The 14,404-nt window shown below is 36.1% G+C and overlaps 1 protein-coding gene and 1 pseudogene across 1 annotated transcript in view; both read left to right on the top strand.

The window, feature by feature from the left end:
* Positions 1-3,492: 3,492 nt before the first annotated feature.
* Positions 3,493-4,175, top strand: LOC107574781 (GTPase IMAP family member 7-like; annotated as a pseudogene).
* Positions 4,176-11,936: 7,761 nt separating this feature from the next.
* The window catches only part of LOC107574780 (protein translocase subunit SecA-like), a gene marked incomplete at its 3' end in the record, with an annotated part of 9,238 nt that continues 6,770 nt past the window's right edge, over positions 11,937-14,404 (top strand). Inside the window, exons 1-2 of the mRNA XM_016261220.1 lie at positions 11,937-13,038; positions 13,236-13,679. Coding sequence (XP_016116706.1) covers positions 11,937-13,038; positions 13,236-13,679 — 1,546 coding nt within the window. The remainder of the gene's footprint in view (positions 13,039-13,235; positions 13,680-14,404) is intronic.

Genomic DNA, 14,404 nt, shown 5'->3' with positions numbered 1-14,404 from the left:
AAATATATAAATTTATTTTTTCCTCACATTCTTTCTTGTAGCAATTCCCTCTCAGTCACACACCTGACTGAAAGGCTCATTATGCAGGCCTTTGTCTTCTCGGGTGTGAATCACAGCATTATTCATGATCATTCACGCCTACTCGCATATGCCTTTTCTACACAAAAAAGTGTCTTAGAAAATTTAAATCAATATATTGTTTTCTGTGAATGAGTAAGATGATTTTCACATAATTTTAAAGCAAAAATTCTAGACTTCAAGATCCTGTTCTCAATAGTCCTGTGAACAAATGTTCTGTATGTGTTTTATGGCCTTATTTCAGTGACTTTAAAATTTTAGTTTTTCACTAAGCATGCATAAACCTTGTTTTCTCAAAAACACAATCACGTACATACATGCTGCTCACATATTATTGTAGCACAGTTTGTGCTGATTACAGTGTTATTAAACTTTAGACATTCAAATGTTTGTAAGCAACTGCAAAAAGCACAAATGTCAAGGCATGTCAAAACTTTTCCAGGGCCCCAAAACACCCTCAGACCCCAAGTTAAGGACCCCCTTTAAAGGTTGAATTTAACAGATATATTTATTCTTTGTTGGCTAGTAATTAATAGGCCACAATTATAAACACTAGCAGTGTTTCGTTTCAATTGCACGTTTTAAAATGTGAATGAAACAAAACATTCAAAATAAAGTATCAATTTCTGATAATCCCAGGTTGCTATGGTCACATCTGTTTACGCATTAAACTTGTGGCCACGAGGAAAATATGTCGTTCCCTCAACATTACAAATCGTGGCCATGAGAAAAGGATCTCGAGGCCATGACTTCAAATCGACAAAATGATCTCGTGGCCACAACAAAACTAAGTGAAGCGAACATGTCATTGTAGTTTCAAACAGATAGGAATTCATAAATTTTACTTTTTCATCACTTTTCATTGATTGCGTTTCATAGTGCAAAATACAGTCAACTCTCATTGCTCTCATTGACATGAACCATTGCAATTTTATTCATTGATTAAACATGTATTTTATGCCATTTCTTACCTCCCATTATTCTTGTCTTTTTGTAATGTTGAGCACTGTAATACATGAAACAGTGCGCCTGACACAGTTATTAAATTGTCCTTTTCATGCAGTCTTAATTTACAAAGTTATTAAACTGAGCATAAATGTTTGGACAGTCTGGATTTACAAAATAATTCAATCTTTTGATCTGATGCACTTATGAGAACTGGGGTTTAATCTCAACCAAGGGAGTAGGTTTGCTTTGAACATTGTTGGGGATATAACAGCAGAGCCCCCCCCGCCACACACACACACACCTTTGACCACAGTTTCATGCTATCTAAAGTATTTATTTATAGATTACGGTAGCCATCATTCATAAACATAATTTTTGGTATTATTATATATTTTTTTATGTTAGTATGTTTTACAGAAAATTTTGATTTTGTGGTGAACCTACAACATTACAGCAGCATCAGAGCGCTGGGTGTCTTAAAACCGCTCAGTTTTCTAAAGTGTTAACTTTAACTTCTTAAGTAAGATCAATTGTATGACATATTTGAGATGCACCTGAAATTACAAAAACATATATTTTTTTTATTGTTTGATCAAAATTATTGCTAGGGACAATTTGGTAGTCGCTGGATATTGGTATGGATGTCCATGTCCCTAGCATTCCTACCTAATTATATGCCCTTGGCAGTCCCGGCGCCAGGTCACACGACATGGTTGTTTTGGATCTTTACCCATTTCTCCCAAAATATAAGAAAGTAAGTCACTGTTAAACTAGGAGAAGAATAGAGTGAACTTTATAGTTACCTACACAAAGTGTACCTATATGAATAAAACATGTCTTCAAGATTTATTTGTAAAGTTTATTTGTATAGGATGTACATTTAATGCACGGGCGGAGTAGAGTTTTCTTTCAGAATCATCCTGGGTCCAATCTGATTAATATTAAAATAAAGTGGTGCTTGGTTAAGACACCCAGTGCTCTGATGCTGCTGTAATGTTGTAGGTTCACCACAAAATCAAAATTGTCTGTAAAACATACTAACATAAAAAAAAAGAATACAAAAAATGATGTTTATAAATGATGAATATGTTGGCTACCATAATCTATAAATAAATACTTTAGATAGCATGAAACTGTGGTCAAAGGTGTGGCTTTGCTGTTATATCCCCAACAATGTCAAAAGCAAACCTACTCCCTTGGTTGAGATTAAACCCCAGTTCTCATAAGTGCATCAGATCAAAACATTGAATTATTTTGTAAATCCAGACTGTCCAAACATTTATGCTCAGTTTAATAATTTTGTAAATTAAGACTGCATGAAAAGGACAATTTAATAACTGTGTCAGGCGCACTGTTTCATGTATTACAGTGCTCAACATTACAAAAAGACAAGAATAATGGGAGGTAAGAAATGATGGCATAAAATACATGTTTAATCAATAAATAAAATTGCAATGGTTCATGTCAATGAGAGCAATGAGAGTTGACTGTATTGTGCACTATGAAACGCAATCAATGAAAAGTGATGAAAAAGTAAAATTTATGAATTCCTATCTGTTTGAAACTACAATGACATGTTCGCTTCACTTAGTTTTGTTGTGGCCACGAGATCATTTTGTCGATTTGAAGTCATGGCCTCGAGATCCTTTTCTCATGGCCACGATTTGTAATGTTGAGGGAACGACATATTTTCCTCGTGGCCACAAGTTTAATGCGTAAACAGATGTGACCATAGCAACCTGGGATTATCAGAAATTGATACTTTATTTTGAATGTTTTGTTTCATTTAGATTTTAAAACTTGCAATTGAAACAAAACACTGCTAGTGTTTATAATTGTGGCCTATTCATTACTAGCCGACAAAGAATACATATATCTGTTAAATTCAGCCTTTAAACTGAACTTCCAGTAAAATCCCGTAAGTGCACCAGAAATAGAGACTAATCAAAACTTTACTGGCATGTTGGGCATATACAGTATTTACAAAACATATTAAATAATATTCAGAATATTAAGTAAAGAGATCGAAATGAAGGGAAAATAAAGCAAATACATAACAACAAATATAAAAATATAACCAATAATAATAATAATAATAATAATAATTCATGATAACGTTATTTTGAATGCTGTCTAGGGAACATCGCGTGCACAGTCTGTAGCATATACCTATGGTTAATACAATAATTATAAATATAAAATCCTGCACTTTTATCATTCTCAATTCAATATAAAATATGAATTTATCCATTTCTGATAATCCCAGTTGCTATGGTTTCGTTTGTTTATATGCATAAACACAAGTAAATTTAATCACATTTTATCACATTCTTACAAAAGTTGAGAGCATAAGGTTACATTTTTCGATCTATATATATATATATATATATATATATATATATATATATATATAAATAAACAATTCTTAAAACTCCATTAAAACTTCATTAACAACTATGTCTTTTTAAAATCGCTAATGAATCTAACCCTGAGAGAAGGATTGTCCTTTTAGGGAAGACAGGAGTTGGCAAAAGCAGCACTGGGAACACAATCCTTAGAAATCAGTTATTCCAGAATAAAGCTACACTAACATCTGGGACTGGAAATTGTGTAAGCGTAAATGGGATTGTTAATTATTTGTTCATTGTTGATACACCGGGAATCTGTGACACAGTTGTTAATAAGGAGGCCATCAGATTTGAAATCATTAAATCAATTACTGAAATGGTTCCCAGTCCTGACATGTTTCGAATGATTCTAAAGGCCGGGAGGTACACAGGACAAGAAATGGAGGTAGTAGATGCTATGATTTCATTTTTAAAGCAGTTTGGAGAGAATATCGTCAAACATATAGCAATTTTATTCACTCACGGTGAAGCTCTAGACTCTAGAGGGTCAAACTATTGAAGAATTTGTGAAGAAGAGTCCAAAACTGACGGAGCTTGTTGATAAATGTGGAGGTCGCTGTCACATCATAGACAATAAACACTGGAAAAAACATTTTGCTGTATACAAATGTAATCGAGTTCAGGTGAAAAAAACTGCTAGATTCCATAGACCAGACTGAACAAGAGAACGGACGCTACACTAATGAGCTACTCCAGACAGTGGAGGAAGAAATTCAAGAGGTATACCAAGCTTATACCTAGCTTCCAAGAAAATTATTCACATTAAATACTTACAATTTTTTTAATGTAAATACTTAGAAACACATCTAGGGGACATAGTTGGATACCTTAAAAGGACACGTATGTTGAATATGCATTATGATTTGTTGAGATAGAAGCATAGAAGCATCCTGGTTTGATTAGGATATAAATACTGAGTCAGAGTGTCATTAGGGGTCGCACTCTGCAGCCATGACTGCAATGACTGTATGACTGCCACATTTTCTTGCAGGAAATAAAATTCAAAAGACTTTTGTCTCATACCCTTACTGAAATAGAAAATTGCCACTACAGGTATTCACAGGATTTATGGAAATGATAAACTGTTTCAGTGTCTCTCATTTAACAAAACATTTAGTCTTCTCCAAGATATCTTGAATGTAAGTGTATTTACATTATATCACTCAATCCAGCAGCATATCAGTATGGATTTTTATTATTTTTGTTTTCTTTCAATGAGGATAGTGAATATCAAGGCAAATAGACCCAGGGGACGAAAGTGAAACCAAGCAGTAGATTGCAAATGTGAGACCTTCAAAATCAGTTTGCCTATTTTATTTTGTTTTATTTTATTTTTCGATCTGATAACATTTAAATAAGCAAATTCAAGGAAATTCTATCTTTGATCCTGGGATTCATTGTGAGAAGAAACAAGCAAGTTGGGATTTGATGAAAGATTTACTGAACTATTGTACACTGAGTGTTTGTATAAATCATGTATGATAAATCTGCACAAGAAATCTTAAAAAGACCAATTACCACATACCTTTAGAGACAGATTTTTTGGGGGAAATTTAATATTCGGTGAGGGCTTTATGAAAGAACTTTGGCAAACTAACTACACACAACACGACTGGTTTCATGCCATTAAACTGCTTTAGAAATCTCCATTTTTCTGTCCTGTTCTCATTATGAAACTCATTCTGCTTCAGAAATGTATTTTACTCTCTAGCGGATGTTGAGCCATTTTACAAATACAGGGGACAAGCTGAAGCGACAAAGTCATCTTTCAAAAGACAGAATGTGTTTTTTTTTATTAATTTTCCAGGAAATTTGCTTTAATTTCTTTAAAGGGTTTATACCATCTAGACATTATATAACTAAAAATGTTATTCATTTATTTAATGTGATTACAAATACACTTTTTATTTATGCTACTCAAGAAGTTCCAGTTTGATCTGTGTGGTGGATTTGGTTTGACACTCTGTTTGATTAAGTTGACTTGTGTGTCATACTGATCATCGGTTGATTGCTCAAGCCTGGGCGATGTATTGGTTAGGGATGGGCGATACCACTTATTTTGTTTTCTATACGATACCGATATTTTTCAAGGCAGTATCGTCGATACCGATACGATACTTCTGAACTAAACTTTTAAATGATGAAATGTATTCAATTATTAAATTACTAAGAGTAGTGTGTGTGAGAGAGTGAGTGTGTGTGTGTGTGTGTGAGAGAGAGTGAGTGGGTGTGTGTTTTCCCTTGTGCTCTGGAGTTTTTAGAAAGCTTTGAGTACTTCTAAAACTTTTAAATCTACATATAAATACTTGGGCTAATCATTCAGCGCTCTTAGACTGATGATACACTGCGGCATGTTGTGGTCTTTATTGCAATATATTTAGACTTTTAAGTCAAATACGCAGCATAGCATAATAGAAAAGAAGCCAATTTGTTTCGCCTTTGATCTGATTTGTCCCAGCCGGGCTTCCGTTGGGCAGTCATCTCGAAGCTGATTGGCTGTGTTGTGAATGCGGAAGTGAGCCAGTGTTGCTTGAGTGGAGCTCGACGGGATAAACATGCGCTAGTTATTATATTCTCTTATAATACGATCATAAGTCTTCCTAAAGGCGCTTTAACATGGAGGCGGATGATGGCGCGCGTATCCGCAGTGAAGACGTCCTTCCACAGAACCAGGACCTGAGTTTTGTGCTGTCTTCTGGTGTGTAAACATGAGCCCGAGCTCTGGTGTGTGTGGCACACTAGAAACACTGATTTAACATTGTAGAGCGCAGTAATGCGGATCTTATCAGGGACTGACGAGAATATATATACCACAAACAGCCATCCAAAACTCCATTGAATTTTTGAATGCATTTTTTCTGTCACAAATGTCTAGATTTCTCTATCTCAAAATAACCACCATATATAGAATCCTGAGACTCAGACCTTTCCAATGATATGTTCTTTGTCAAGATTATAAAAAGGTTTGATTCTAAAAAAATGCATTTTGTAATATGTCGCTTGACACAGCCCACTAAAGGGGAGGAGACCGCCAAAATATTTTAAAGTACCATTTCCATGGTAACGCAATGTCTGATTTCGAAATGGTTTTCACAGGATGAATCTTGGGCTTCTAAGCTTTTAAATGATATATGATTTACAGTATTTACAAATGTAAATATATTTACATTATATCACTCAATCCAGCAGCATATAAGTATGGATTTTTATTATTTTTGTTTTCTTTCAATGAGGATAGTGAATATCAAGGCAAAAAGACCCAGAGGACGAAAGTGAAACCAAGCAGTAGATTGCAAATGTGAGACCTTCAAAATCAGTTTGCCTATTTTATTTTGTTTTATTTTATTTTTCGATCTGATAACATTTAAATAAGCAAATTCAAGGAAATTCTATCTTTGATCCTGGGATTCATTGTGAGAAGAAACAAGCAAGTTGGGATTTGATGAAAGATTTACTGAACTATTGTACACTGAGTGTTTGTATAAATCATGTATGATAAATCTGCACAAGAAATCTTAAAAAGACCAATTACCACATACCTTTAGAGACAGATTTTTTGGGGGAAATTTAATATTCGGTGAGGGCTTTATGAAAGAACTTTGGCAAACCAACTACACACAACACGACTGGTTTCATGCCATTCAACTGCTTAAGAAATCTCAATTTTTCTGTCCTGTTCTCATTATGAAACTCATTCTGCTTCAGAAATGTATTTTACTCTCTAGCGGATGTTGAGCCATTTTACAAATACAGGGGACAAGCTGAAGCGACAAAGTCATCTTTCAAAAGACAGAATGTGTTTTTTTTTATTAATTTTCCAGGAAATTTGCTTTAATTTCTTTAAAGGGTTTATACCATCTAGACATTATATAACTAAAAATGTTATTCATTTATTTAATGTGATTACAAATACACTTTTTATTTATGCTACTCAAGAAGTTCCAGTTTGATCTGTGTGGTGGATTTGGTTTGACACTCTGTGTTTGATTAAGTTGACTTGTGTGTCATACTGATCATCGGTTGATTGCTCAAGCCTGGGCGATGTATTGGTTAGGGATGGGCGATACCACTTATTTTGTTTTCTATACGATACCGATATTTTTCAAGGCAGTATCGTCGATACCGATACGATACTTCTGAACTAAACTTTTAAATGATGAAATGTATTCAATTATTAAATTACTAAGAGTAAAATGGGTAATGATAACCACTTAACATTATGTTTAAAACACAATACGCCTTAATTGTAATTTATTAGGTTATATTTTTGTTTACACATGGTTCAAATGTGTTTTTTGTTTACGCATGATTCAAATCTACAAATACTACAGTTGAACTATGGTCACTTTAGTAAAACCATGGTTCATTATCATAAGGGGCTGCCAGTGACAGGCTGTTGCATCCATAAAATGCAACCTTTTAGTTCTGACAGTGTATGATTTCTATTAACATTACAGAATAGAACATGATCTGTATTATCTTTCAACGTTCAATTTAAATAAATGTAATTGTACAAACTATGTAGGCTACGATTTCAATTTGTTTATTGTGAAATAACTCAAACATACTGTATGTTTTTTTCTGTCCTCTGATAAGCATTGTTCAGGGTTGCTGTTCCCAAAAGCTTTAATTGTTTCTTATGATACTTTTGGGAAACGCAGCCCTGTTTGAATGCACTTTTAGAAGTGAGTGAATGCTCTCTTTGATGGACTGGTTCTGTCTTGCAACATTTGCATATTCAGATGAGCAGGAAAATAGTTCCATCCTACACAATTACTTGTGAACAAAGGTTATTCGTCCAATTCAATGCATTTGTATGCATTATTATTATTTTAAATAAACAAAATCACTGGTAAATAAAACACACCATAGTATCGATATTTTTTGTTTGATTATCGATACTTTCGATACTCGCGTCAGTATCGATATATCGATACTTAGGATCGATACGCCCATCCCTAGTACTGGTGTGATGTAAAATGAACGAGAGTCAGTAAAAGAAGCAGCTCACAGCTCACGGTCTCACAGTGTGTTTATTAGACCTAAAAATAAGACACACCATTCGGACAAACATATAAAGGACACAAGAATATAACATGGTGTCAGAAGTGACATTACAGTGAGTACTGCGAACAGTTTTGTTGATACGAACTGATTAGCACGCCAGAAAATTTCAATCTTGGCAGACGAACACAGGACAATTCAAGCCACCCTCGTCACTAGTGCTAACGGGCAAATTGGCGCAGATGGGAGCAACGTTTTCGTCTGTATATGACTGCAACAGGAGCGAGTGCTAAACAAGAGCCAGTCAAAATGCTTGGAGGCCACGGATGCACTGAGTCCACACACACTTCAACAATTGAAAGAGGCCACTGCAGCAGACCAAGTGTTGCAAGATCTGTGTGAAAAGGTAGAGACTGGCTTGCCACAGAAAAGACGCAGTGTGAACAGCAACCTACATAGCTACTGGCCTATGCGACACAACATTAGCATGCAGAACGACATTGTAATGGTATGAGACAAGATAATCATACCTCACAACTTCAAAAAAGTCATCTTAGAGAAGCTACACATAGCTCATCAAGGTATCCAGAGAACAAAGGCCAAAGCAAGAAAATCCCTCTACTGGCCAGGAATAGCACAAGACATAGAGATGATGGTGGAGAAATGTGCACCGTGTCAACAACTCCAGCCACGACAGCAAAAAGAGCTTCTGATCACTCATGATGTTCCAGAACTACCATGGATGAAGGTTGGAGCGGATATCTTTGAGCTGAGAGGTCAGTCCTATATATTGCTAGTGGACTATTTAACAAAATATCCAGAGGTACTGAACATACCAGACAAAACAGCCCACACGGTAATACAAAAAATGAAATCAGTCTTTGCCAGACATGGCATCCCGAAAGAATTAGTGAGTGACAATGTTCCATTTGCAAGTTACGAGATGAAAGCATTTGCGGCATCATGGGACTTCAAGCTCATATTCTCCAGTCCAGGATACCCTCAGTCCAATGGACTTGCGGAAAGAGCAATAAAGACAGTTAAACATGCATTAAAGAAAGCGTTGCAAACTGGCACAGATCCACATCTAGTGCTACTGTCACTAAGAACTACACCAGTGACAGGTCTGAATGAATCTCCTGCACAAATGTTAATGGGTAGAGTCCTGCGGAGCACAATCCCATGCTCTAGTGCTGTGCTCCAACAGTCAACCCCACAACACATACACAAAAGGCTGGTGGATTTGCAATCTCGAAAGCGGCATCAGCATAACCGCAATCCTAAAACGCTACCTGAGCTGACTCCAGGATCGACAGTACATATGCAGACCAGATGTGGATGGGCGCCCGCTGTAGTGGAGCACCAGAGAGATGAGCCTCGGTCTTATACGGTGCAAACACCAGCAGGAAAGACATTCAGGAGAAACAGACGGCACTTGAGAAAGATACATCAGAGTCTGTGCAAAGGTGTTGATCCTGATGAACCTTCGAATGGAAAATCCACTCAAACAACCAGACCAGCTGACCAATCATCTGGGAATTCTCCGGCGAGAGTGGATGAGCATCCAACACGCCATACTAGAAGTGGTAGAGCAGTAATACAGCCAACTCGATATAATGATTATGTTCTGGACAAAAAGGCGAGACAAAACGTACATCTGTAACAAAAGGATCAAAGGATTCTCAAAGTAATTTGAATGTACTACTAATGTTCATGGTGACCACTGTTGAGCAAATATATGGTATGGTGTTTAGTGAGTTAAATGTTAAGACAAAGTTACTGTTTGATAGACTTGAATATGTATATGGGGAGATTTGAGTGCAGCCGTTTAAATGTAGTTTAAAAAGAGCCATGTCTGAGTTTGTTAAAAAAGGGGCATGTGGTGGATTTGGTTTGACACTCTGTGTTTGATTAAGTTGACTTGTGTGTCATACTGATCATCGGTTGATTGCTCAAGTAAAAGAAGCAGCTCACAGCTCACAGCTCACAGTCTCACAGTGTGTTTATTAGACCTAAAAATAAGACACAAAATTTGGACAAACATATAAAGGACACAGGAATATAACAATCTGAAGACAGCTTTATAAAAATAATCTAGAAATATGAATCTATGATCAGATTCTTGCTGATTTCGTGACAAAATGAAAGTGAAAACTAAACACATTATAAAATACCCAACCAAAGATATCCTGTTTAAACTAAACACATGCTTCTGATTATGATCACATGTTTGATAAAGTAAAGCTGATCAGACGAGAAGACTCAGTTAATCATTTTAATAAACCAGTTTACTCAGCTCTGTTTTAGTAGATTGGCATTTTAAATGCACTCTAACAAGATTTGCTTTCTACTTTAAAATTCTGTAGGCTTTTAAATTATTCCAAATAAACAAATAATCCTATTAAAGGGATAATTCACAACAAAATGAAAAGTCTGTCTTTATTCATCCTCAAAGGGAATAGCTGTTGTAATCAAACCCTGTTTGTCTTAAGCTGCTAATAAACAATATTTGTGATTATGACAGAAAATAATCATAACTACTGTTACAGCATAGACAAGCCTAAAATAATTATATGACACAGTCTTTCTGCTCTTTCTGGAGATAACAGTAATTACTAATTGGTGCACACCAAAATCATAAAATGCCAAAACATAAACCTTGCTAGAGATTATTCGTTGAAATTCAATATTGTGAAGCAGGAGTCCAGCGTGGTGTGTCCTACAAAACCACCTTTAACCACACAGCAAGTGCACAATACTAGTCTTCTTGTATATCAACTAAAGGTTAACAGCACTCTGTATGTTTCATTCAACAAAATGCAGATTGATAAATGAAGTATGTCTGAAAAGCAAAACAAAACAGAAGGAAAAGAAACCAGCATAGCAGTCACGCCAGACGGTCATTGTTCTCCATAAATAACCTGTCGGTGAAGAAACGCACCATCACACCACACCTGAAATACAAAGAAACCTGTCTACACAACTAATCGACTGTATCACACAATTTTGGTACTGCAAATATGTAAATAATTACTGGCATGCACTTCCTAATCTTTCAAATCACATGACAAACTGAACAAGTGATATTATGTCTACTGGAAATCCCAAAGCATGAAACGCCATCTTCTCATACTAATATAATGAAACTCCCTTGAGACGCTTCACAGATGACTCTAGAAGAGCTTTGCTGTAACAACTCCTCAACAATATGGCCTTGAATGATGTAAGTATTACAAATAAAAGCTTTCTCAGAGAAAATGTCTGAATAAAAAAAAAACATAATTTGAGAATACACTTTTAAAACAAGCAAAACATGTTTCTTTATGTAAAATAAAGTCTACTGTTGTAATTGTCTTAACTATCTTGTTAATTAATCATTTTGTCTGCTTACGCTTGTCAGTTAAGCAGAAGTTTAATTACGTGTGATTTTTTTGTAAACCACAGACAGACCTGCTGCAGTGAGAAAAATATCAAGACTGAACTTCCAGAGTTTTGAAAATGGAAGCATCAGGAATACTTCTGTCATCACGACTGCTTTCCCTGCTGAAGAACAGACACTGGGCAAAAGATGATGTTGTTAAGTTGTTTAAAGCCCTCGTGAAAGAATTTAATGGCAGAAATGAAGATTTTCACACATGGATGATGAGAATCCTTCATCAAGTGGAGATTCACAAAATCCAAATGTCGGATTTGACTTTGCAAAATGATGATAAGATTGTGGCCAAAATTAATGAAACAGTCAACAACACTAAAGAGAAAACACTGGACGAGATTCTGGAGGAAATTCGTAAACAAGCAGATATTGATGAAGAAATGATGGCACGAGTGAAAGATATAGTGTCTTCTGTGTCAGAATGTCTGTCAGCTTCCACAGCACCACATCTACAAGGAATAAAGGAAAGTTTGTTTAAACTCTGCAAATCTGCAGAAAAGACAATTGGACATAAACTTCGAGTGACCCAGATGGTGAGCTGGTGCATTCTGGTTCTTTCTAAATCAAGTCGGCTGGTTCAGGTTGGAACAGGAGAAGGAAAGTCGTGTATCGTGGCAATGTTTGCAGCATATCAGGCCATGATGGGAAACACCCCTGATATCATCTCCAGTTCTCCTGTACTTGCTGAAAGAGACGCTAAAGAATGGTCTGCCTTTTATAAGAGACTGAATATCACTGTTGACGTCAACACCAATAAAACAGAAGATCAAAAGCTGAAGAAGTGCTATGAATGCCAGGTAGTTTATGGTACGACTGTCAGTTTTGCAGGTGATTTTCTGAGACAGCGCTTCCACAGAAAAGATGTGAGACCTAAGAGAGAGTTTCAGTGTGTTCTAGTGGATGAGGTGGACTCGCTAATGCTGGACAAAGGTCTTGAAGTGGTTTATTTGAATAGTAATATGCCTCTCATGGAAACTTTGAATGGATTACTGGCTGAAATTTGGTTAATTATCAATCAGCTGAAGCGTTTAGACTCTGGAGAGATTTTAGGACCCATTCGGCTCCTCTCTCAGATTCTGTCTGAAATCATGCATGAAAATAAAAACACTGACCAACTCAGTATTGTGCAGAATGCTGCGGAAGCAGCAAAAGAACTAGATAATGCAAGTGTTGCCCAAACAGATGCATTCCTGAACATGTTTGTGGGAAAATTTCCTGAGTATTTCTTTAAACTTTACCAGGAAGCGCCTGATGGGAATTTAGAGAAACTAAATTAGACATTCCAAAAATCACAAATGAGGAAGAACTTTTTTCTGTCTACCTTGATGTTTTGGATGGTGTTTATGAAGATGATGTTTTTTCAGACCAGCGTGATGTAATCGTGTCCTCTCTTCATGAGTGCTGGGGTTTGTGGTTCCTGATGAACTCCAGTGAGGAAAAGCCCACTGAGACGATGAAGGAACAGCTGAAGCTGGACTTGTCGAGTGCAAAGCAGAAACTTTTGACTAAACAGTCTCCATCCTCCATGGTCTACTATTACATCAGGTCTGGAAACAATCTCCGTGAGAAGGGACGCTTTACTGAGTGCATTGAGATGTACACCAAAGCTTTGGGGGACGGTACATCTGGAGAGATTATTCCTCTCTATAATCGTGCACTGGCCACTATCAGAAGGAAAGACACCGGTTATATTGCTCAAGCACTGGCTGATCTGGAAAAGGCTGAAAAGGAAATAGATTTGTACAAGTCACATCTGGCACGGATTCTGACTTATATTAAATTATCAAGACAGGATACAAGAGCAGAAGGTAGTGATTTACTCACCACTCAGTTTCAAGTGAAGTGTGTGACTGTAGACCTACTGAAGATGAACATTCAAGATGCTGTGAATAAGTTGAAGAGAGCCGAAAGCAGAGGAGGGAATGTAAGCCTGACTGAAAAACTTACAATTTTTCTTGCAGAAGGCTTTGTTATCATTCCTCTAAGACTTATGAAAGAGCTGCCGATGGAATTAATGCATCTCAAGTCATTGGGTCTTGACACCATTTTCACTTTGGACACCATGTTTTCTTTGAGTGGCTTTTTGTCAAAGATCTTAAAATAGTTTTGCAATATGACACTTCTCAGATATCTTAAACGATTATCACAGTATCACAACTGCATCAGATATCGTGTGTGTGTCTGCGTGCTGGTTTATGTAGTTTATTAGACACAAATTTGTATAATGACATGGGTATGACATAGAGGTGGTTTATGAGGACACATCCTGTGATCCTGTAATACAAATGGCTTAAAAAAAACATATTAAATGGTGTTATTTTGAAAATCTAAAAATGCAGAAAGTGTTGTGTGAGGAGTAGGTTTAGGTGCAGGGGGTAGAAAATACAGTTTGTACAGAACAAAACCATTACACCTATAGAGAATCCCCATGAACAACACATACTAACATCATATTGTACTTTGTTTAGGGTTAAAAAAAAAAAAAAAAAAAAAAAAAAAAAAAAAATATAATAAAAAAAAATTTTTTTTTTTT

This window comes from Sinocyclocheilus grahami, unplaced genomic scaffold (genome assembly GCF_001515645.1).
Source record: "Sinocyclocheilus grahami isolate Dianchi unplaced genomic scaffold, SAMN03320097.WGS_v1.1 scaffold2337.1, whole genome shotgun sequence".
Lineage (NCBI taxonomy): Eukaryota > Metazoa > Chordata > Actinopteri > Cypriniformes > Cyprinidae > Sinocyclocheilus > Sinocyclocheilus grahami.
This window is presented reverse-complemented; position numbering and strand designations above follow the sequence as displayed.